This window comes from Filobasidium floriforme (assembly GCF_021052385.1).
Source record: "Filobasidium floriforme strain CBS 6241 chromosome Unknown HD553scaffold_22, whole genome shotgun sequence".
NCBI lineage: Eukaryota > Fungi > Basidiomycota > Tremellomycetes > Filobasidiales > Filobasidiaceae > Filobasidium > Filobasidium floriforme.
Window position 1 is genome coordinate 510,895 of NW_025763643.1, and position 23,166 is coordinate 534,060.

Genomic DNA, 23,166 nt, shown 5'->3' on the forward strand with positions numbered 1-23,166 from the left:
GACGTAAAGTGCGTCTCGAATATCATAATGGTACCGAAGAAGGTCGAACAGCCGAGTCCAAAGGTGGTCGAAGACCGCGTACAAGAAGCGTTGCAAAACGGGAGCGAGGGTCAACTACCAATGAACGGACCGGCGTGGTCATACCGAGGAGGCATCGGGGTCAAGAGTATCCTCAAGCCCGTCATCAAGGAGCCGGTTCACGATGCGAACACAGACTTGACGAAGTTGTACCGCATGGTCTTCAACTACAAACCCCTCAATCGCGCTGCGACATGTGCGGCATATATGCCAGGTAACATGCAAGAGCTGATAGCGAAAACGAGCGGGAAAACGTTCGTCTCAGTCGTCGACCAACTCGGTGCGTTCTACTCGTTCCCGCTTCACCCGGATTCACAGCCGTGGACAGCTTTCTTCGTACCCTCGAGGGGACACTTCTGTCACTTACGGATGGCCCAGGGTTTGGCTGGTTCGCCGGCGACCATGCAAACGGGTGCGGCAAACGCGTACAAGGGCATTCTCGGACTTACGGCGGAAATCTGGATGGACGACTTATTTACGAGTAGCAACAAGTTCGAGGATCACCTAGCCAATTTACGAGAACTAGCGAAACGAGCTATAGCTAGTAAATTACGCTGGTCGCCCGGAAAGACCCAACTGTTCATGGAAGAAGCGAGGATCGGAGGACAAATCGTCGACAAGGACGGGGTGCGGCCAGACCCAGCCCGAGTTATCGCCATAGTCGACCTGCCTCCGCCAAAGACGGCGCTACAAGCGTTGTCCTTCGTCAACAAGGCCGCACATTTCAGGCGAAACATAGACAAGTTCTCGGCGATCGCGGCCCCGCTGACGGACTTGACAAGAGGGAAGATATTCAGCGGCGATGGTAAAGGCAAAGGATCCATCAAGAGAGCCCTAGAGATCACGAACATCGAACATCTCTGGGGGGAGAAAGAGGCCAAAGCTTTCGAAAACGTCAAACAAGCGCTGAAAGACATGGTCATGACCGTTTGCCCGATCTACAACGGCTCCATGCCGTTCCATATCGCTGTAGACGCATGCGCGGAAGGCTTCGGAGGACACCTTTACCAATACCAGGATCCGACGACAGAGATACCATCAACGATCGAGTTCGCCTCTCGACGCACGAACGCTCGGGAGCAAAACAGCCACTCGTTCATGCTTGAGCTCAAATGCGTCAAGTGGGCTCTCGAAAGGTTTAGGCCAATGGTACACGGTCAGAAAGTAGTACTTCATACTGACTGTCAAGCGGTAAAAGACTTACTGAACAACGATCGGCCTACGTTCCAACAAGCCTCATGGAAAGAATCACTTCTGAACTGCGGAATGGACATACAATTCGTTCATAAAGCAGGCAAGGAGAACAAGGTCGCCGATTACCTCAGTCGAAACGCGATCGGCGACGCCGAAGTAGAGGACCCCGATGGAACATACAAAGGCGTGATCAACGACATCTTCTGGGTAGACGCAGAGTCTCCAGAAGAAGAAGCTCTCAGGAACAGATTCAAAGGCGACGAACTTTATCCGGTCGTATGCTTCTTGACGAAGTTGATCAACAGCGATGCGGACATGGTAGTCAAGAAGGCTGACCTGTTTTGGGTCAAAGCCGGCCGCTTGCTCACGAGGAACAAGGCCCTCGGCCACGAGATGGAAGTCATTCCTGCGAAGGAAGGGCTACAAGCCGCAAAGTACGGGCACGAGGAGTGCGGCCATTTCGGGAAAGAAATCACCACGAGGCATATCCAGAGAAGTACTACGTGGCTAACAATCCGAAAGGATGTCGTAGCGGCCCTGGAATCGTGCGAGGTTTGTCGAAAATTCGGCCCGAGGTTGAAGAATAGCCTCATGCGAGAGACACTTCGCTACGCGCCGTTCCAGCTGGTAGCCATGGACTACCTGTTCCTGCCAAGGACGGCGAAGGGATTTAAGATCGCGCTGATCGCCGTCGACAGCTGCTCGAAATTCATATTCGGGTGGTGCTTCGATCGAGATCCGTCATCGGATACGTGTCTATTCGCCCTCAAAGACATGCAAGACAAATGGATGCTCCCGAAAGAGCTGGTAGTCGACAACCAATTCATGACCAAGAAGATCGTCGATTCGGTCAAGAACTTCATGACGTTGACACCGGCGGCCCCTTACGCGCATGTGCCTCTAGCGGAAAACGCGAACCACCTGATTTTGGATCGCTTGCGCAGGGTATGCAGGGTCGACATCAACCTCGGGAGCGCCTTACTACCGGACGACATGGCTTACGAAATTTGGCCGGAGCGATTGCAGTCGGCTATCAACGCTCTCAACAACCGTCGGCTGGATTCGCTCGGGGGCTACTCACCACGCGAACTCATGTTCGGTCAAGTCGACGATCGCAGGGTAGTGCCTTCGGAGCTAGGGTCCTTCGCTCAATCGGCGGATAACTTACGGAGAGAAGCCATGTCAGCGAGAGACCACGACGTATTACGGCGCCAACAACCGGAAAACCGCCAAGTGAAACCGTTTTACGTCGGCCAACTTGTGCAGGTATACGACCCGAGGAAGGACGACACACACGAATCCGTACGCAAACTGAAGACCAAATGGTCCGGACCGTACAGGATTACGGAGATCAGTCGCTCCAGCGCCGTGATCACGACCCCCGACGGCGATCCTGCCGGTCGCGCTGGGTTCGATCGCTTACGACCGTGGAGGGGAGCGGTAGAGATGTACAGGCGAGAGGAGGAAGCGATGAGGTAAAGAGTTGAGCATACGAAAAGAGCAAGTTACTGCACACAAAAGAAAAAACGAAAAAAAGAGTTCCAGCATTTACGAAACATCACGAAACGTCACCGAACGTAATACGAAAAGAGCAAGCTACAGCACACAAGACGATACGTCGCACTTCACATAATAAAACACAAAACAAACATAAAAAAGAAAACAATTGGGCGCACCATTCGGAATCGTACGCAACGCCGGCGGCAAACATAGTAGCATAGATCGTTCGAGAGAAAAGGGGGGGGCGGAAGGAGCGAAAGGAGAGGATGAGCATGTCGCTTTCTCACGCGTCGTCGCGTCTAGCACAGCTATAAGCAGCGCTGCAGCTCATAGCACTTGTAGTACTCTAGTCCCTGTAGCTATTCATCATCCGCTCTCTCTCTCAACGCGACCTCTGACGCGTCGCGTATGGGACGCGTTTCTCTCGATCAAGGCGATACTGGTAGACAGCTGATCAGACCGATCGAAGAGTTCTCAGCTCGCAATGCTGTACTGCCCCTACAAAAAAGTACAGTCAACCCCTCGACATCGATCCGCCCATTTACCAGATAGATAGGCGTCCTTCGACAACGTCCCGGCGGTGGTCTGAAGGATGACTTGAGATCGATTGTCCTCCTCATCTTCCCTGGCAAGATCGACCCATCTCTGCTACCACCCTATCTCACCTCGCATCAACAACTACCGTCAAGATGGATAGCAGCAGCGAACCAGAACCCGAAGACAGCTTCGCCACACCCAACCCTAAGACTACCCGCCGAGATCTTCCGGGCTATGGTTTTAAACAACCTAAACCGTTGTCTACGCATACGAACCAGTTGAACGGATGGATCATGACGGAGAAACCTACGGCGGGCCCTACGCCGCCTACTACGGGTCGTTCGAAGTTGAATCAGCTGCATTTTAGTCCGCAGAAGGGGTTTAGGAGTAGTCGGAAGTCGGGTGGAGGAGGGGGTGGGAGCGGGGGTGGGAGTGGGGGAAAGGGAGCGACGGCGATCACGGACAAGGACCCGAATACAGGAGCTTGGAAGTTGGGTAGGACAGAATATACGATCCAACGGAATAGCCCATCCTTCCAGCGTGGGAGAGGCAAGACGAAAGATGTCGGCGAGCTCAAGACGAGGCTGAATATGCATACGGAAGCGACGACTCCGGTTGGGACGACTCGACAACCGATCACCCCGCCAGACGAGTCCGAGTTGGACGGGATGTTCAGTTTACGAAGAGATAAAGGAAAGGGGAAGGCTACTTTGAGCCAGGTGGTTCGCGGGGATCGGGATTTAGGTGCGGGTCTGGGTTCGACTGAGGGAGAGGGTGAGGGTGAGCAAGAAGGTCGATTTGGAAGTAGGGATAGGCATGAGATCGGAAACGGAGGTGGAGGTGGGGGGTTTCCGGAGGACGTGGCGGATAGTCAGGATGATGACGAGGCGGATCAGAATGGGAATGCGGTCGTGGAAGAAGAAGAACAAGACGAGGACATATTCAGGCCCAAAAGGTCTAGGCGTAATCCCATCCCTACATCTGATCACCCAATCCCAATCCCGATCCCGTTGATGGATGAGATGCAAGAATCGATCTTGTTCCTCGGACACAGGAATGCCACCCCCTCAGCTTCAACCTCGACCTCGAAAGCGAAACCAAACAGGAGACCCAGTCTCGGCTCGATATCGGGTTCTGCCTCCAAGCCGGCAAGGACCAGCCAGGGACCGACCGTACAGACCAAGTTGTCTGAGTTCCTCAAACCTCGAGATCCTCCGGTGGACTCGGCTCGACCGAGGCCGAAACGAGTGGCGGGTAAGAAGAAGGAGGCTGAAACGGAAGCCGAGATGGAAGAGCCTGCAGCGGAAATCGGTATTCAAGCGGTGACCGATGACGCCGCAAGGGCATCGAGCTCGAATTCAAAGAAGAAGAAGACGGCGAGACGAAGCACTATCATGGAAGATCAACAGGGAGCTAGACGGGTCTTGTTGAACGTGGAATCGCAGGATATCGTGCCGGATTCGCAGACGCTGGATACCGAATTGTGGAACAGGTTACCTCTCGATATGAACGCGGAACCGGACGCAATTATGACTTCGAGTCGGGAAGCAGACCCTCCACGGGATCCGAGATCAGATACGGGGGAAGACCTTGATCATCCCATCGAGGTGTTTGATGAAAGCATGGTTCCCCAAGCCAGACCAGCCATCCTCGAGTTAAGGGTTCCCGAGCCGACGGTACAGACAGAGACACCGCATGAACCTTCATCAGACTCATCCTTGAGGGGCGAGAGCGACGATGAGTTGCATTCGCTGGCTTACCGAGAACATCTTCGACAGGAGGCCTCCAAGAGGCAGATCAACCGGACTAGTGGGACCGCGCAGGACGATGAGAGTTATCGGCCGCTCGGGTATGTCAGGGCTCCGATGAGAGGGAGGAGAGTACCAATCGGGGCTGGGATGAGGGCGAAGAGTGGGCTGCGAGCGATGGTCATGCATGAGGATGATGATGAGGACGAGGTCGCGGAGCATTCCGGAACCAGTGGCAAGAAGCAACGAGCGTTACGGTCGACGAGATCGAAATCTAGAGCGAAGTCGACCGAACATCGCCTTACCAACGGATCCCGTCGATTGGATGAGGAGGACGCGGACACTGATACGGAACAACCCGTACAGAGCGTTGAGACAAGTGAATCGGATCTCGCCGATGCTGCAAGGGCCGCTACGGAAAAGGCTCGTCTGAGTCGGACAACGTCAGGCGGTTCAAGTCATACCAGTGTCACCCAAGGATTAGATGCTAGTAGTGATCTCACACCATTGCCGTCCGAGTACGAGGAGGAAGGTCCCGATATCCTGGAAGTCGAATTACCTGAAGAATTGCGCTTTTCGCCAGATCATCACAACGTTCGGGCTATTGCAGATGATGACGAAGAAGTTACTCCGAGAAGACCGACCAGGCGCATGGTCAGGATCGAGAGCCATGAAGAACATGCGCCGAGGGATGCCACGGAGGACGATCTGGATGCCGGCGAGATCGGCGAGGTGACGGTCATACCTGAAACGGCGCGAATGTCGGGAATATACCCAACGGTGGACGATCTCGAGATGGCGTTCGGTAGCGCACCACGTAACGCGGACGAGACGATGCCAGCTACCTTTGATATGGACGTGGATGACGATGTGTTCGCCGAGGACATCCCTGCTGATGTCGGTGTGTCAACCATCCCTCAGTCCTGGGCGCATGAAATGCAGCCTAGTCTTCTAGGTCGGATTGTGGGTTCCATCGGAAATCGACCAGAAACTGTCGCTCCTGCGGATGATGGCCCTCCCAGTTTGAGCGGCATGCCTCACGAGGCTCGATCGACGACACCGGTTCCTTCCAACGGTTAGTCTTGACGAAGCTCTTGGATTTCTCCTGTAAATGAGTTGGCTAAATAACAAGTCTCGCTTTGTCCTGCGGTTAAAACAGAGCGTTCTGCAGATCTTCGCACGCCACCTAGACAACCCAGCGTGCGCTCTCAGCGGGAGCCTACAACACCTTCCACGCCTTATCGTCCAGTTGCCAAAGCGGTACAAGCACTGAGAACTCCACATCGTGAACCTCTTCGTGATATAGGATTCACCGTCCCTATTCTCGGTCAACCTCGCACACCCATCGGACCCTCTTCTACTAGGAAATTTATAAACCGATCGCCGCAATCACCTGTCACACCCAGCAAGATTACCCCGGCTCGAGCCTCCCTACAGAGTCCGAGGTCAGCGGTTCGCAGCCCTGCAGCTAAACACGAGGAATGGGTCGACAACGCCGAAACTTTGGCGACTTGGTCTCCCGCCAAGTACGAATCTTTTTACAGCCTGCAACCTCCGCTCGCTGGCGGGACTTCTCTTCGACAAGCTTTTGAAGAGACCCTTCGCAAGGAACCAGCGATCATGCCTCTTATACGACCAAACTCATCCCCCCAAAAGTCTGCCAGCGATGATCCTGTACTTGGCAACGAACCATCATCCGATTCTGCACTACGCTCAGACGACACCGAGGCTAGAAACAGCCTGCGATCGGACGGGTCCGCTGGTCACAAACGAAAACTGGCGGGCAGTGAAGATGGTACAGTGAGTTTGAGCTCGTCTCATCCGACCGCTTCACCCAGAGATTGACCGGCTTCTTGTAGATTCCGGGAACATTTCAAAACAGCGACCCGAGTTTCCATCTTTTGCAATCCGTCCCGCACCCTGGACCTTCCAAAAAGCGTGCGAAATTGTCTGAACAGGATGTACACGAAAAGACAAAGGTCAGTCGATGACCGCGCTTCTGCTATGCCTCCTGTCTCGATCGGATCACTGAGACATGTGTTCTCGTCGCAGAGCCGCTTGATAGACCCGGAAACGACCCCTAAGCCAGCCGGTCGCGCTACTCAAGCCGTCGGACGAACGCCAGTGCTGGACCTACAAAATCCTATGGCTGTCGAGGAGGATGCCACGCCACGCTCCAAGAAGAAGCATACGAGCCCGAAACTCTTCGAATCGGTGGCGAATGCGTGGTGGGGCGTCGAGCAGGACCAGGAAGACGATCCATCAGGAGCTCCACAGGGACCGTCGAAGCCTTCAAAGACCAAAAAGCACAGTGATGGAAAGGAGCAGACTTCGTTGCAAGCTTTCGGCTATTCGAGGCAGCGCAAGAAAAGAGAACCTGAACGCACTTTGCTGAAATACGACTGCGACTTCGAGGATGAGGAAAACCTCGACCTGGATATGGCCGAGATGGATGAACCGGGAAGGCTCGTCGATGAGGGTGCGGTCGTTGCTGCCGCAGAGGATGAGGGACGATTAAGCCATGTGCCTCGACCGCCTGTGGACCCAAGATTGCGAGGACAGGGCAGAAGGCTGGCGCAGGAAAAGCTGGACAAGGAAGAAGCCGAGGAAAGAGATAGGCGTCGAGCTGTGCCACTGTTGTCTGAACCCAGACCGAGCATCGAGCCTATTCAGGCTGAGCCGCGCTCGCACCCGCACGAAGCGCGAATCTATAGCATGGAAGATCTCGAGGCCATGGAAGGCGATCCCGAGGTGGTGCCAAGCTCTCAGTACGGCGAGAATCTGTCGCCACTTCGAAGCCTCAGCTCGTCTGGGAAAAGGAGTCTGGACGATGGATCGAGTTTCAGAACGATGGAACCACCAGGCGAGGAGACGCAAATGTGGTGGAAGGCGATGAACGACATGAGTCGTGATTGAAACGTGCACGAGGTGTTGAAGGAGCGGCGGCCTGTACGTTGACGACAATGACGAACACTGTATCTAGCGCTTTGTATAATGATAGGCGGAACCGCCCTCCCTGGATTGTCGGTATAACGATCAGTCAGCGAAAGCTGACAACGATAGTGTCACCATTGGACTGTAATGGCTTTGACCACCTGTCGGAAGCATATCCATTTAGAGTTTGAGGCCGGTGATCTTTTCGGCTCCGGCCGGATGAGTGATCGGTCATCAGCTATCGATCCATGAATTTGCGTCTGAGCTCTAATGTATACGATATACGCATCGACCCCCTCTACAGTACGGGCCGAGTAACGATACCAGAACATATCAATCCATTAGCTCATTCCAATTACGACCGGATCGAGCAAATTTACCGCCTGTCGGATCGTGAGTGATTCCTATGAGCCCTGGGATTTCAGACTGTAAATTTTGATCTCTCCTCCCACAGTTACAAACAGGCCTCCTAGAGAACAAAGGAAGAAGTTACATTGCTACAAACCGGCCTCTCTATTATGGACGACGACTGGCTTGAAGAAGGACCCTCAGTCCCAGCAGGAGGAGCCGGGGACCCGATGGTCGACCAGAACTGGGAACGCATAACCACGAAATACGCCGACGTCGGGTACCGGGAAGGGATCTCCGAGGGCAAGCTCTCTTCCCTGCAAGAAGGTTTCGATCAGTCGTTCAAGACCTCAGTACCGCCCGTGAGGAGGCTAGGGAGATTGAGAGGAGCTGCGGCGGCTCTGCTTGCCTATACGACTGGGTCCAAATCGACATCAACGTCGCCAGACGAAGCGTTGGTGGAGAAAGTACGAGCGCTGATCTCCGACCTCGGTCGAATAAAGCCCTCAGATATACTTGCCATCGACCAGGAAGCTCTGGACCACGCCAAGGAGCATGTAGGGGACGAGCACGAGGATCTACCACGGGAAAAGAAGGTGCTGGACGACCTTGTCGACGCTTTCGACGTCATGGCAGGGCAAAAGGTGGATGGCGTGGATGTCGCTGGGGAAAAGGTGCAGCGAGAGGACGAGCTGTTGACTTTGCTGGAGCAGAGATTCGATGTGCTGCAACGGTCGGCGGGGTTGTAAAGACTAGGCTGGAAGAGCAGGATAACGCGCAAGGCGGATCCTCATACGTAACAACCGTTGAGTGGGCGATGTTTTATTATAAGCTACACTGTGACGAGACCTTGTACAACACGACATGTATGCAACTCGTCCTTGTACAGACGATATCTACGATTACGCTCTCACTACCGTCGCGAGGCGTCTTGATGGCTGACGATGCCAAGCGCTATGCTATGCGTTACGTGCTATGCTACACATCGGCGACCCTCCTCTCTTGAGCTCCGAGCTTGACCCGAAGCCAGGTCCAAAAGTCCTTGCCGACCGAGTAATACAGGAACCCGAATGCCGCCCCGGAAAGATGGGCGACGTGGTCGAATACCCTGATCGTAGCGATCAAGGCAGGAAGAGCACTCCGTCAGCTCACGTTCGTCCTGCTCAGGCTTATGAACATGATACTCACCTCCAACCTCTGATCAACCCGAGGACGTCGACCGCGACCATCCCTGCCACCCCATACCCAATTTGAATCGGCACAAAGGGGAGGAATATCAGACTGACGCTAGCCTCGGGGAAAGCCAGGCTGGTCAAGGTCAACGTCGCATAGATAGCCCCACTCGCCCCTAGGGAAGGCAAGACGGCGGAATGCGCAGCGAGGGCCGAGGCGGTAGACACTCTTGCCGTGTTCGAGAGGTCCCGGAGCAAGCGAGGGAGACGGACGAGGACGGTATTCAGGTGAGAGGTCAATGAGGAGACTAGACCGGCAGCGAGGAAGAAGGCGAGGAAATGTGGGGTCGTCGTTGATGTCCCCAGATATGGACCGAAATCGAAGCCGAACCAAGAATCGGACTTGTTGTTGATCGCATCGATATCCCTTGCGTTCGGGCGGGAGAGGAACTGATAAGCGGCCGATCCGAAAGAGTAGAGTGCGATCGAGTTGAAAGCGTAGTGAGGGAGAGACTGGTGGCTGAAAACGCTAGTGGCCAGGGTGATCACTCGGTGGTTGGCACCGACCGGCCAGTGCATAAAGTACCGCCTCATGAAAGGTTCGAAGCGGGGTATCCGCCATGCGAGAAAGACGAGGCCGTTGAATCCGATGATCCCGAGACAGGCGAGTTGAGCGGGAGGAGTGTGTAGGTATGTCTCGGACAGGCTGATGTAGACGCGGGTGATGGGTACTTTGAGAGAATCTGGCCAGTCCCGGATGTTCTTGACGAGGCCGTTCAGGCTGTTTTGTAGTTTCTGCAATTTTCAGGCTCAAGATATCAGCCTGTGTATGGAGAACGGTCGGGAGGGCTCGACATATCACTCACCTTGGCCGTACTTATCGCCTTGGCCCGTTTGATTTCTTCGTCCGTTGGCAGATCGCTACCTCTTCGCCACCATGAGCCTTGACCGAGCTTTTCCGACCATTCATTCGTGTCGGCGTTGGTATAGAGAGCTGCTGCGATATACGCCGAGCCCGCTAACGTTGTTGCAAACTGCAAGCAGGAGGATGAGGAATCAGAAGCGGAACAGGTTCAGGACGGTGTGTGACCGACAATTATGGGCTTCCAAATCGACCTCTTAGGCACGCCTCCCCCGAATCCCTGTGCAGCGAACGCTTCTGGGCTGTCGATAGGGATCCTCTTAACCTCGATCCGTCCTAGTGGCACCCGCGGTCGAAATGACGGCCGCGTCGAAGTAAACGTCCGGCTTGAGCATGGAGTCGAGGGGAATCGCCGTGAGCATGCCCCGATCGATCTGCCAATGGGCATGAAGCTGAAGGACATGGGTGAATAGACGGTAGTATCTACGGTGCAGCTCTACAAGCTTTATGGGTCGAGGTTGTTGAGCAAGAACAGTGAAAGCAGCGCATGTCTGCATGTCTGAGGCCGGGAGGAGAGGTGGAGGTCGAACGAAAGCTTCGTCATTTCTCGGGACGAGCGATCGGCGGCGACAAGCTCGACAAGCGCTTCGACGGCGGCGCGTTTCCATGGTCGGTCGACTCAAACACCATAATACTAGCTGCCCACAGCCAAGGTAGGATAGAGGATAGGCGCCAGCTCCATGCGTACAATGATAATTTCGGGTCAGAAACCGGCAATCCAGCTGGATTGATGTTGATATCCGACGCCGCCACCATTCCTCGGTGGCCCCCACGATCAGGAGTCGAACGAAAGGGTACATATCGAGCGCGCCCATCGATCCTAATCGTCACCTGTACTTGTTTTCCAGTTGGCGAAGGTGATGGTCTTTGAAAAGAAAGGTTCGCGCCGATGACTTTCAAGATGTTTCACTGGAGCTGTCACGACGAGACACAGGCTTGGCGATCTCGAGGAGTCATACGGTATAGGCACGTATCGTCTCGTTTTGAAAGATGCAGGAAATCAGACTGGACCTTTGCGAGAGCAGAGATCTGGCACCGCGCTGACTAGCCGCTACTTCCCACAAATCGCAACATTATCATCATGACACGCTCGTGGCATACTTCCCTCGCGCGAACCGCACATTCACTTGGTCTCCGGTATCGTCACGGTTCGCTTCAGACCTGTATGATTTGATCAGCACAGCACAGCGTTCTAAGAGACTGTATGACGTTCATCAGATTCTCCCTCAGATTTTCGAGACCGATGAACTCATCGATCAGCAAGCTAAATCTGCGCTGCCCGTCGAACATTCCATCGAAGCATGAAACAGATCTTTTGGAACTCCCAACGCTATGTGGGCTGCCAGAGCCACTATCTCGTTGAGATGCACTGAGTCTGAAGTTGTTTCTCACTACAAACACACTCTACAAGCAGTCCATGCTGGACAGAGCGAAAATACCACCGATAGGTTGTAAACCCGCCTGTGTCTGAGTTCATATCCGTCAGATCGCTCCCTCCAGCCAATTGCGGCGCAAGCGGTGTCATGCGCCGGAGAAAGTCAGAATGAACACACTCGAGAAGGAGACCGGTGATCATTGCAGGCTGAATGATATCAACCAGAAAGTTTCCGCAAAACTGTACGTTCGCTTGAACGCGCTTGCGATCGTGCGGACAAGGCTGAGTGGAAGTCATCCGTTCGACAGGATCTTTACGGTCATCAGCCCGGGATACTTAGCTATCGCTAATAAATATCTACAGGAGGCAAACCAGAATGAGGTGCTCCCCATGTCCTTGTGGAAAAAAGCATGAATCGAGGAACCAAAGATCGCGATGGTCGACGGAGATCGAAGATGAAAACAGGACAGAAAAAAAAGGGCGAAAAAAGGCGAAAAAACATGGCAAAAAGACTTTCGACGCAAGCTGGATTTGAACCAACGCATGCAATGCATAAGTGATAACTTAGAATCGAAGTTCTAATCACTCCCCTTAGACCGCTCGGGCATTGCGCCATGAATGATAGCGTTTTAGTGTATTAATTTATATCCGCAGACAATACTGCGCGCAAAATATGCTTCCGAGGGCATATCGCATCCGGCGCGCGCAATTCGAATTTCAGCGATTCAAGCACATCGTGATCGGTTGGTCTTCCACCTGCAGCTGAATGACCTTACCACTGCCAGACCGATCATTGCGATCAGTGCAGACTACATAGCTACAGATCCGCTGCAGTGGTACCAACGTAATCTCTACGTACAGACATCAGCATGGCATCCTCGGCTTTCCAGTTGCTCTCCATGGGCGGAGCCAGCTTCAACAAGCAGAAATATAAAAAAGATCTCGACCTGTTCAGCGGCAAGGTGAGTTCAGTCGCCTGGCATCAGGATGACATCGAGGATACATCGCTGATCTTGGCATGGTGGCGTTCAAAACTCCCTAGCAAAACAAGAGCAAGAAGCAGAAGAAGGAGGCCGACATCTCGGCCAACTCTGGCCATCTTCCTGCTGGACTCGACTTTTTCGGTAGTTCGGCCGCTGCCGGACCTAGCTCGACAAAGATCAAGACGGAAAAGGCGAGCAAGGTCAAGGTGGAAGAGGACTCTGACGAAGACCCAGACTCGAACTCGGACGAGGAAGATATCCCTTCTATTGCCCCTCCTCCGCAAAAGATCAACCTCTCTGGCCCGGAACCTCTACCTAGATCCTTCGCTTCTTTCGACGAACTCGTTCCTTCGTCCCATTCGGTTCTGCTGCGTAACCTTCGAAAAGACGGAGTTACACAGCTTTGGGGTGTTCAGGGTGCGGTCTCGGGTGCGATGATGGCAAAGGAACAGCGGGATGTCCTCGTCATCGCTCCCACCGGATCGGGAAAGACCTTGTCTTATCTCCTACCACTCGCTCTCAAGCTCGACCAACCCTCTCGGATAGCCTTCAATGCGCACAAGAAGGCCGAGACGAAAGATGCTGGGGAACAAGGGATCCGCTCGATCGTCCTCGTTCCTACGCACGAGCTCGCCCTCCAGATCTATGGCGAGGTGCAAAAGCTTCTGCAAGGGAACACTTGGAGGACGCTCTTGCTCGAGAAATCGACCGAGATGGCGATCGCCACGTCTGGACAGGCGGGTCAGTTGGGGATCGACGTGCTCGTAGCTACGCCGGAACGGTTGCATGCGATGATCGAGGCTGGCAAGGTGGACATGAAAGGGTGAGTTGGGTCAGCAATCAGTATCATCGCCTTGTCCTGATGAAGCGAGAATGGAGCTAACTTCATCTCGATCTCGTGTCTGCCGAGCAGAACCCGGTACCTGATCTTGGACGAAGCCGATCGTCTCATCGGACCCGATTTCTTACCTCAGGTCGAGCCTATCATCGACGGGCATACGCACGCCAGGGCGCAGAAGGTCATGCTCAGTGCTACAATGGAAGCTGGACCCGAGGCGCTTGCGAGGACGTGGCTCAAAGACGATGGGGTCAGAATAGTCGTCGGGTTAAAGTAGGTTATGTGCGGGTTCAGGGTCTTGCGATGCTCGTGAGACTGACGAGCTCCATGTCGTGTGGATTAGGGACGCACCGAGTACGACCGTAACACAGCACCTCCAATTCTGCGGTAGCGAGATGGGCAAACTGCTCGCACTCCGCAACGATATTGCCGCAGGGAAACTCCCCGCACCGGTCCTCATCTTTGTGCAATCCATTGAGCGTGCAAACGAGCTCTACCAGGAGCTGGTCATGGACGGTATGCGGGTTGGGGCCGTTCATGGAGAGAAGAGCAAGGCGGAGAGGGAAAAGACCGTCAGGGAGTTTAGGGAGGGTAAATTATGGATGCTCGTTGTCACCGAGTTGATGGCACGGGGACTTGATTTCAAGGGGATCGAGGTCGTTGTCAATTATGGTGAGTGCGGGTGTGTCGTGTGATCTCGATCGTGTCGAAATTGAGCTAAAGCGAAGGATGCGGCCGGGAAACAGATTTCCCTCAGACTGTAGGGTCGTACGTACACCGAATCGGTCGAGCCGGTCGGGCGGGCAGAACAGGATCTGCTATCACCTATTTCACCCTGGAAGACGGGCCGTACCTGAGGACGTACGTCGAAGAATAGTCATTGAGCAGCCTCGGCTCTTTCTGCATGACACACAGGCTGACTAGCAGTATCGTCTTCTTCTATTCAGCATCGCTAACGTGATGAAATCCTCCGGATGCAAGGTCGAACCCTGGATGCTCGAACTCCCCAAGCCGAGTAAAAATTTGAAAAAGGAGCGTAGAAGAAAACCCGTCGAGAGGAAGGATATCGGTGGGGCTGGAAAGAATCTCGCACGGAAGGACGCCAAGAATCGAAGGTCAGTTGGCGAATGTCTCGACGGATGAGAGAGTAAAAATGACATGATGCTGATATCGGCGGATTATTGTGGTCGTCACAGGGCCATGATCGAAGCGTCTATGAAGCGAAAGTTGAAGAGCGGCGGCAAGATGGCTGCAGGCGGTGCTTCGTCAGAGGGAGGAGCAGGGGCAGCCGAGGTGGATCTCAGCGAGTGATATATCTGTCCTAGGTTGTATCAGGAGCCTGTCACATTGAGATCATCCGCAATGCAGTACTTCCGCACTCATCAATGCACCGTCTTCGCTAGACCCTGAAGCCGTCCGTTTACTATCATAGAGGATAGGCGTGGTCGATCTCACACTGACTCGAGGAGATGAATCATTCCAAGGATGACATGAACGTGAGGAGTTACTTTCCGTCTTTCATGACTTTCACCGAAACACGGCGTACCCTCCACTCGGGTTTGGCTTTGAGCGGGACATCCGTCGTGTCCCGCTGATCAACCTCAAACTTTTCAGGCAGGTCTCTGGCCCATTGATCGATGTCTGAAGCGTTGTTGAGGGGAAGGTGTTCCTGAATCGGCATGCTGATCTTGAGTGCGAATTTGGTGGAACCTGGCAAAGGAGGTAGACGGTGGGGCACTCCAGATGGATACTTCTTCACGCAACCAATGCCGGGCCGATCGGCTTGCCGAACGCAAGAACAGACTTCCCACCAAAGCTACACTAAAAACTGTGTCAGGTGAGTCGTCAGCAGTCGTAGCTTTGCCATAGCCATACTTATAATTCCTGAGACCTGAGAAACATAGGCCCTTGATCTACGCCTTGGTCACAAATTTCCAGGATAGGGGTATTGGAAAGGTTCTCATGGTGGCAGAAAGCTTCTTCCATCAGGATGCTGGATTCGACGAGGATGAGCTGCTCAAGACCGTCGGTATTGAGCTTTTCTGCTTCGGTGTCATGTACGAGGTGTGTAGCTGTGTAGACTACCACCACTCACTCGTCCCATCCGAGTGAGAATCAGAGGTGGAAATAAGTGTGGCCAGGCCAGTACCAGTGTGGCATGCCCGCGTCAGACTCTGTATTGATCGATCAACATCTCATTCATCCTTGATCCTTGATTTCCTTGCACCTTGTCCTTCAAGCGATAAATATGTACCGTTATCTAATATCTCAAACCACTCCTCTCGATAACTATTGACCGGTACCGCCATACGATAGCACGACAGTCTTGCATCAACAACTGGCTTTAAGACCCGGAATATCCTCATTTGCCGATGATCCCGATGACGAATATCTAGAACGATCAATAATGAGCTGGATGGCATATCATTGACGATATGTCACAAACATACCGAATGTCCTTGAGGGCATCTCGTACGAATAGTACTGTACCTCATCTTATCAAGGACGTCGAAACCGTCGAACGACCTCGGTCGATCCCGACCCGCCCACCACCGTTACCTCATCCTGCAGGTCATTCGTCAGCGACGACAAACTCTGGTTCTTCAGCCTCGCAAGTCCGGAGTTTGGGTGTTGATCACCCTGAATATGTCCCGCCTCTGTTGGCTGGGATAAGAGTCCATCTCCTTCCGACTAAACTGGATGCGGCCTTGCCAGAGTATAGCAGAAAAGTGGTCACACTCGGTGGAAAACTCGTACCGCTTCCAACAGCGATGGCGTCAGTAACCGGGGAGAAGCCGATACACCAGGAGAAGACAACGTTTCCCCTGGATTATCCTCATGTGGTCTTGACCGCTCTCAAGGGGAGACCGAGGCTTTCTAGGTTATTGATTGGGAATCTGGTGGATGACCTGGATGTGGTGGATATCGTCTGGATCGACGAAGTCTGGAAGACGGCTCAGGATTGGGTATGGGGTCGGCCCATCTCTGTAGGGCTAGGAGCCGACATGCAGGATCACGAAGCTCCAACCAATGACGAAGGCATCACTGAGAGCCAGATGAATACTAGTACCGATACCGGGTTCGCCCAATTACAAAGCTCGTCCTTCCCCCTACCCGAACTTCCAGACCGTCATCCTTTCCGCATCCCGAATACCTCGGCGACAATCTTGGAAAGGATACGGAATCGGGACAGTCTGGCAGTATGCGAAGCTTCGGATGTGGCTATCTGTCTAAAGGAGACATTGGGTCGTGATTCGGTAAAGATGGAGTTTGAGCTGGAGGAAGAACGTCTGGATCTCGGTATGGGGGCGGCGGGAAAGAGGAAACGAGATAGTGTGGATGGCGATGAGGAAAAGAATATGGGGATCGAAAAGAAAATCAAGAGGGAAGCAAGCACGATGGCATCTGCGAATGACCGCGAGGATGCGGGCAAACGACGGCCGGATGTTCAGAGCTTGACAAGAGGGTTCTCAACGCAAGCGTTGGACTTGAGATCAGGAGTTCCTGGTTACCTCGCCCATCTTCAAAATGAGGATTCGATTAAGACGGAGTCAATTCTTAACTTGAACCCTCCTCAACGTGCTGTGATCACCTCAAATTCCGACGCCAACGATACGGAAACACAACCACCCGAGTTTGATCAGAAACCCAGTAAAGAGTACATGCGGATGGGGAAAAAGGTTTCGATCCACGTGAATCATCCCAAACAGGACAAACAGATCCTCGCAAAATCCAAAGAAGAACAAGTGGTCGAAAAGCCTGAAATTATCGATGGGGTCGAGACGCTGCGGCCCCTACCGTACGATGTTGAGCTGGAAGAAATCCCCAGTCTGGCTATTCGGAGGTGTTCGCCATTGATTTGCGTGAATGACGATATTGTGAGTGGTCTCAGGTGTGCCACTAGTGACAATCAGCTGTGATGTTGCTGATTACGAACTTGAACGAGAAGATCAATGCGATTAGGCCGATCTACCTGAAAAGAGAATTCGATGCGCCGGCAGAGAAGAACGCTAACACCCTTAGCTATAAAAGGAGCATGAGCGCAAGTCGACTTGTACTACTGCCTATATCGTGTTTGGATCCTTATCGAATTATGCATTTGACAGATTCTCAAAGGTGGTTCCGATCCGGACTGGTCTTTCATAGCATGGATATTGAGCATATCCGAAATTTGGCGTGTTTCCTTACAGCGGTACCTAGGCGGCTGAAGTCGGGCGCGGAAGCACTCAAGCTTTCGGGTTGTGGAAGCAAGGTGGCCGACAGGGTAAGCTACCAGAATATAGATGCGACATCGGTCCGATCATCTCATGCTTCATGTCCAACGCAGATCACGGAATATCTAGAAACTGGCCGGATCGAGGAGTCGGATAATATCCTCACAGATCCGCGATTCCGGACACTACGGGAGTTCTCTTCGGTTTTCACTATCGGAACGAGTACTGCCGTCGAGCTTTACGACACGCACGGATGTCGGTCTTTATCAGACGTGGCCGACTACTACGCTGAGAAAGAAGGACAAGAGTGGGACTCTGGGGTCGTCGGTGAGGGTGTCCCTCTGGCAAAGCGCAAAGTTCGGTATGGTACCGATGGGGTCTTGGGAGGACGGGGTGGAACTTATAGGTGGAAGCGAAAGACCAGGGATGCCGTGAGGAGGCGCCAGGAGGGAATGATGTCTAAAGCCGAGATATGCAGGGAATGGATGTTGATACAAGACGAATTGGATGAGAGGCAAGTCACTTCTGCTGCTTCCTCGCTATTTTTTTAACCGATGTTAACCAAAACTTGGCGGACACAACAGGATTCCACGAGCAGAGGTACAAGAGATAGCTCGATGCGTTCAGACTCACCTAGATGCGATCCTGCCTGGCTGTCACTGCACACTTACCGGAGGCTATCGACGCGGTAAACTTGAATCGGGCGATATCGACTTGATCATCTGTCCGCCTGCTCCTGGTCTCGATTCGGGACTTTTGAAAAGCCTACGCGATCGGATGACCGCCGCAGGTATAATCACACATATCCTTCGTGAGTGCGCTCGGAAGACTTTCGTTCTCGGAAGCTGACGAATGCACTCACGCTATCTAGAATTGACCATGGCGGTCGACCTGGAAAGGCAAACTCATAATAACGCAAGAGGCAACAATTTCGACGGACTAGACAAAGCATTCGTCATTTTCAAGCTGCCGTCCAATCATACTCGACGGCCACGTTTACATCGAAGAGTTGATCTGATAGTCGCGCCTTATCATAGGTACTCTTTGGCAGTCCTGGGATGGTCTGGAAGTATGATTTTCGAGCGAGATCTTCGGCAAGTCAGATCGATATGAGCGTATCGTCCCCCGGCAACTAGCTAATCTGGCACTTATGTTCATCGCAGGCGACATGCAGAAGACGCATTGGGTCTTAAGTTCGATTCTGGGAGCTTGCATGTCAGGCAGACTGGAGAAGAACTCTACGCTAGGACTGAAAGGGATGTGTTTCGGCTGCTGCGACTCGACTGGGTTCCACCCGAGTTTCGAAACGCGGATGGCTAAGCGCGCGAGCGTGTTTCAGTCCCGCGCTAGGCCTCCTTTATCTCGATGTCATCCTCATGCGTTTCAGAGATATCCAGGCCTTTATAAACAGCAAGAAGTCGGCTATTGGTCAGTAAGACCATGATGTAGTTGGTCGCCACGCTTGGACAGACCCCCTCCTGTTTCCATCCCTCAAATACCACCCGCCACCGATTCACACGCAATGAGTGGAGAAAAGGCTGACCCCGAAGACAAAGACTCGCTTCTTCCGCTCCACCGTCCCGCCGGGTATCGAAGGGTACTTTCCCTGCACCGTGCTTGGCTATGCGAATGTTGGAACTCCGGTCAATGGGATGATACATATCGACAGATCTACGCCCGGGGTATTGCATGGAAGTTGTCCGGCCCAAAAAAGGCGGTTGCATTTTCTTCTTGGATGGTCTTGTCGATATTCGTGGGTTCTCTTATATCGGACAACCTCCCGTTCGTCACCATCACAACCTCGGATGGAACGATTATCACTGTAAGCGCTGGAAATACCTGTTTTGACGGCAAACAGGCGTCTGCGCAGTGAGTAAGAGCGCGCGGTGACGCAAGGTGGGAAGGGAAGTTGACGACCTATGAGATATAGTTGCACCATCACACCACCGTGGCAAGAGATGTCGTCCGCAACAATGCAAGGACAAGACTTCCCGACGTCCGGAAAGTATCTTGGCATCGTCATATCTGCGCATCTGGCAGGTGAGTTTCGCTGTGATTACAGATTAACAATAATCGTATCATTTGCTCATATGCATCGATCAGTATGGGCCATCATCGGAGTTCTGGTCTTCATCCGAGTACTCTTCCGTAGCCCCTACTGGACAATGAATAACGAACAGAGAGTGGCAAAGAAACTCAAATACATCCGGGATCCCGTCGTCCCGTCCTTGGTTGCGATGTTGATCACGGGCGCTTTGGCGGTAATCGATATCACTTACGTCAAAATCATTGATGGCGTAACACTGAAATACGCACAGTAAGATTATCTGTATGTTCCCGAACTTCGATTAGATTGTGGCTGACCCTCGAAATGCTAATTTCATCCTACAGAGCGGTTCCTTATGCGGCGATAGGAATGGCCATCTGGTTTGCGATGCAGTGGTATATCGTAAGAACGCAAGACAAACTGTGGCAGGCTCGTGAGTGATCATATCGCTTGGCGCAAAGGAAAAGCCTGAAACCGATTACTTTGCATCGTCAACAACAGATGGGGGAGAATTCCACGAGAAGGCCATCGACCTAGAGGACGCATGATGATAATTGCATTTCAGCGTTGTGAAAGGATGTCGGAATTCGGAGATGCACGTGAGGGATCTCAATGCCATGATATACACCACGGTTGATAGGCAGAAGGCTTGAGATTGTCCAGCTTCATGATTCTACTGCATCGACAAAGTAAATTTGCGCTCCGCACTCCAAGACCGGATAGGTTCAACGATACGGAGATTTGCTGGTATATACTCGGCATGACCATCGCCTCGTTCTCACCTCTTCCACTCACACGTTGCAGGGCACAAGCAAGAGCCTGCAGGACTCTGTGATGACTGCCAGCGAAGTCAGACGCGACGATGGGATCGTAAATAACCTACAGGCTAGTCTTTAGCGTTACAACTTTGCTCTATACCGTTTCCAACCCCTCGCTGCCAGCGTCATCAAAGCGCCCCATAGCCCCACTGGGGGTATCAACCAATAAACCGTCTTCTTCCACCCCGCACTCCGGCTTTTGATCTTGTTGACCCATACGTCCAGCTGTTTCTCGAGTTCGGGTTTCGTACCGGAATTGTCAACTACGTAGTCGGCGTATTTCAACTTGCCAGAGAGAGGCATCTGGCTACGTATCCGTGCTTGGGCTTGGGAGGAGGTTAGGCGGGATTCGTTCGGGTTCGGGGAAGGGCGGTCTTGAAGACGGGCGAGTTGAAGGGATTCGTTGCTGGAAAAGGCGGTAGGCATTGTATTAGTGGAAATGAGGTGCAGTCTGGAAGACTAGAAGAGGTACTCACACATAGACTACGATAATCTCTCCGACCCATTTGTACAGTCCCGCCTCGATCAAAAGGGGTACGTCCAAGATGCACGCCCAGTGTCCCTGCATCCAGCATCGCATCACCTCCCAAGCCATGGCTTTCCGTACAGCGGGATGTACGATCCCGTTGAGAACTTTCCTCTCCTTCTCATCATTGAAAACGATATCGCTGATGGCCTTACGGTCGAGCTGTACGCCGTCGTCTTGAAGGACCCGTTTGCCAAAGTGTTTGATGATGGCGTGGTAGCCCGCGGTCCCTGGTTCGATCACCGCTCGAGCGAGGTAGTCGGCGTCGATAATAGGAAGACCATGATGGTTGTGCAGGTAGGATGATACCGTAGATTTGCCTGCGAATTGAACACAAGGTGTAAGGTGAGCTGCGAGATAGGGTATGTGTCGGTGTTCCGCTCACCAGAAGCAATACCGCCTGTCAGACCGATGACTGCGATACAGAGCGTCAGAGAGGTCGCAAGCAGCAAGGACCCTCGACTATCCACTCACCCAACATGTCGAGCGACTTCCAGTCAAATATGTTTGGAAATCAGCTATGAGAATGACAATATTAGGGGGTTTCAATATCGGCCTATCATCTATCATCTCGTCTTTTGGCTTCGCGCGATTGATTAGGTAAGCAAGATGTAAAACACGTGAAACCCCCGTGGAATTTTCATCATCTTTCAACTCATGTATCGCATCATCTTGCAAAATGCATAAAATACGGACATTCGACAATAAAATGTCCGTATTTCGATGGACTTCACGCAGTTTCTATGTCCGTAGAATGACTTAGCCAGAATCGAGACACTTGTACAACTGATCGACCTCCAAGTGCTTCGAACAAGGTCGTTGCTGTCTTTGCTATCGCTTCGTTACGTCTTCAGATCGTCGATAGAAATGGTTAGAACTTCCAGGAGGCAGCTAGTGCTTCGTCGGCTTCGTCAGAATGTCAGAAGGGTGCTGTTTGTATACATGATACAGCAATTCCTGGTCCTTCAGGCCGAACAACAAGCAAGGACATCAGTTCTTCCGCCAGAACGCTGCGTACACCACTTTAATCTACAGCACGCTCGGGACCGCTTGATGGTACTTACGTCCGCTGTTTCCACGAGCATCACCATGCTGCGAGACGCAGAGTCGATGCGGTACCTGGTCGAGTTCAGGCCGTCACGTTTCCTGAGGCCGAGGCGCCACGAATTGCTTAACTACTACGTTCATGAGATGAACGACAGATGGTTCAGACAAACGGTCAGTTTGATTTAGCTTCGAGTGCGCTGGGAGAATCGAATACGTAGTACCTGATATTCGATCGGTTGTAGATGCGAATGAATCGGCAGTCTTTCAACAGCCTCGTCGGTCGGCTCCTCGACGATCCTGTATTTCATAGCGGTTCTCTACATCAGCAAGCACCGGTTTCCTTCCAGTTAATGGTGACGCTCAAACGTCTCGGAATGCATGGCAATGGAGTCAGCGTGGGCCAGATGGCGTCCTACTTCAGTATAGCTGGTGAGCATGGCGGATCTCCCTTGAAGCTCGATGGTGCTGAGGGTTCGCCGCAACAACTCAGAGGGAACGGTTGAGTTGTGGACCTATAGGTGTCTGTTAGCGATCAACAGATGCTTAGGGGACTTGGTCAAATGGCCTACGAGCGCTGAACGAAGACGTATCGCTCACCGTATCGGATCCCGCTCGGCCTTCCCGGACTGCGTAGGGTTCATGGACGGGACATCGATACCCCTCGAGTACAAGCCCGGTCGGCCGGACTTCCGGGACTTTTGGTATGTCAGCTCTATGTCGTATCTTCTCGATCCTTCCATCTGACTGACCCCGTCTTGTTCCGTTAATTCGCCTTGAGACAGGAATTACAAGGGGTTCTACTCCCTACAGCTTCTCGCCGTGTGCGATGATCGACGTCGGTTCCTATACACCCTTCTTGGGCTGCCGGGAGGAGCGCATGATAGC

General features: G+C 52.9%; 7 protein-coding genes and 1 non-coding gene across 8 annotated transcripts; 5 read left to right on the forward strand and 3 right to left on the reverse strand.

Moving 5' to 3' along the window:
- Window positions 1–3,755: 3,755 nt before the first annotated feature.
- Window positions 3,756–8,286, forward strand: HD553DRAFT_317684 (uncharacterized protein). Its single transcript, XM_046180779.1, has 4 exons — window positions 3,756–6,132; window positions 6,217–6,857; window positions 6,917–7,036; window positions 7,110–8,286. Exons 1-4 carry the CDS (start codon window positions 3,900–3,902, stop codon window positions 7,971–7,973), a joined length of 3,858 nt encoding a protein of 1,285 aa, XP_046033950.1. The 5' UTR covers window positions 3,756–3,899; the 3' UTR covers window positions 7,974–8,286.
- HD553DRAFT_122689 (uncharacterized protein) lies at window positions 8,168–9,201 on the forward strand. The gene is made up of 2 exons (XM_046176516.1): window positions 8,168–8,384; window positions 8,446–9,201. The coding sequence occupies exon 2, from the start codon at window positions 8,510–8,512 to the stop codon at window positions 9,086–9,088; it is 579 nt and encodes a 192-aa protein (XP_046033951.1). The 5' UTR covers window positions 8,168–8,384; window positions 8,446–8,509; the 3' UTR covers window positions 9,089–9,201.
- A 1-nt stretch (window position 9,202) lies between these two features.
- HD553DRAFT_122683 (uncharacterized protein) lies at window positions 9,203–10,909 on the reverse strand. Its single transcript, XM_046176515.1, has 4 exons — window positions 10,606–10,909; window positions 10,378–10,545; window positions 9,528–10,306; window positions 9,203–9,447 (listed from the first exon to the last, which is right to left on the reverse strand). The coding sequence occupies exons 1-4, from the start codon at window positions 10,834–10,836 to the stop codon at window positions 9,318–9,320; spliced, it is 1,308 nt and encodes a 435-aa protein (XP_046033952.1). The 5' UTR covers window positions 10,837–10,909; the 3' UTR covers window positions 9,203–9,317.
- A 1,415-nt stretch (window positions 10,910–12,324) lies between these two features.
- Window positions 12,325–12,422, reverse strand: HD553DRAFT_t97. Its single transcript has one exon. It is a non-coding gene; the product is annotated as a tRNA-Ser (tRNA).
- Window positions 12,423–12,677: 255 nt separating this feature from the next.
- HD553DRAFT_276362 (P-loop containing nucleoside triphosphate hydrolase protein) lies at window positions 12,678–14,940 on the forward strand (the record flags this gene model as incomplete). Its single annotated transcript, XM_046177954.1, has 7 exons — window positions 12,678–12,770; window positions 12,851–13,614; window positions 13,705–13,902; window positions 13,973–14,301; window positions 14,376–14,490; window positions 14,577–14,744; window positions 14,826–14,940. 7 exons carry the CDS (start codon window positions 12,678–12,680, stop codon window positions 14,938–14,940), a joined length of 1,782 nt encoding a protein of 593 aa, XP_046033953.1.
- Window positions 14,941–15,874: 934 nt separating this feature from the next.
- HD553DRAFT_122785 (uncharacterized protein) lies at window positions 15,875–19,264 on the forward strand. The gene is made up of 6 exons (XM_046176517.1): window positions 15,875–17,507; window positions 17,579–17,893; window positions 17,957–18,357; window positions 18,428–18,654; window positions 18,715–18,937; window positions 19,007–19,264. Exons 1-6 carry the CDS (start codon window positions 16,065–16,067, stop codon window positions 19,161–19,163), a joined length of 2,766 nt encoding a protein of 921 aa, XP_046033954.1. The 5' UTR covers window positions 15,875–16,064; the 3' UTR covers window positions 19,164–19,264.
- Window positions 19,202–20,602, forward strand: HD553DRAFT_122863 (uncharacterized protein). The gene is made up of 5 exons (XM_046176519.1): window positions 19,202–19,712; window positions 19,774–19,883; window positions 19,947–20,160; window positions 20,235–20,323; window positions 20,392–20,602. Exons 1-5 carry the CDS (start codon window positions 19,366–19,368, stop codon window positions 20,436–20,438), a joined length of 807 nt encoding a protein of 268 aa, XP_046033955.1. The 5' UTR covers window positions 19,202–19,365; the 3' UTR covers window positions 20,439–20,602.
- Window positions 20,603–20,615: 13 nt separating this feature from the next.
- Window positions 20,616–21,815, reverse strand: HD553DRAFT_317698 (putative dephospho-CoA kinase). Its single transcript, XM_046180780.1, has 4 exons — window positions 21,709–21,815; window positions 21,620–21,649; window positions 21,185–21,554; window positions 20,616–21,114 (listed from the first exon to the last, which is right to left on the reverse strand). The coding sequence occupies exons 1-4, from the start codon at window positions 21,713–21,715 to the stop codon at window positions 20,790–20,792; spliced, it is 732 nt and encodes a 243-aa protein (XP_046033956.1). The 5' UTR covers window positions 21,716–21,815; the 3' UTR covers window positions 20,616–20,789.
- Window positions 21,816–23,166: the final 1,351 nt, after the last annotated feature.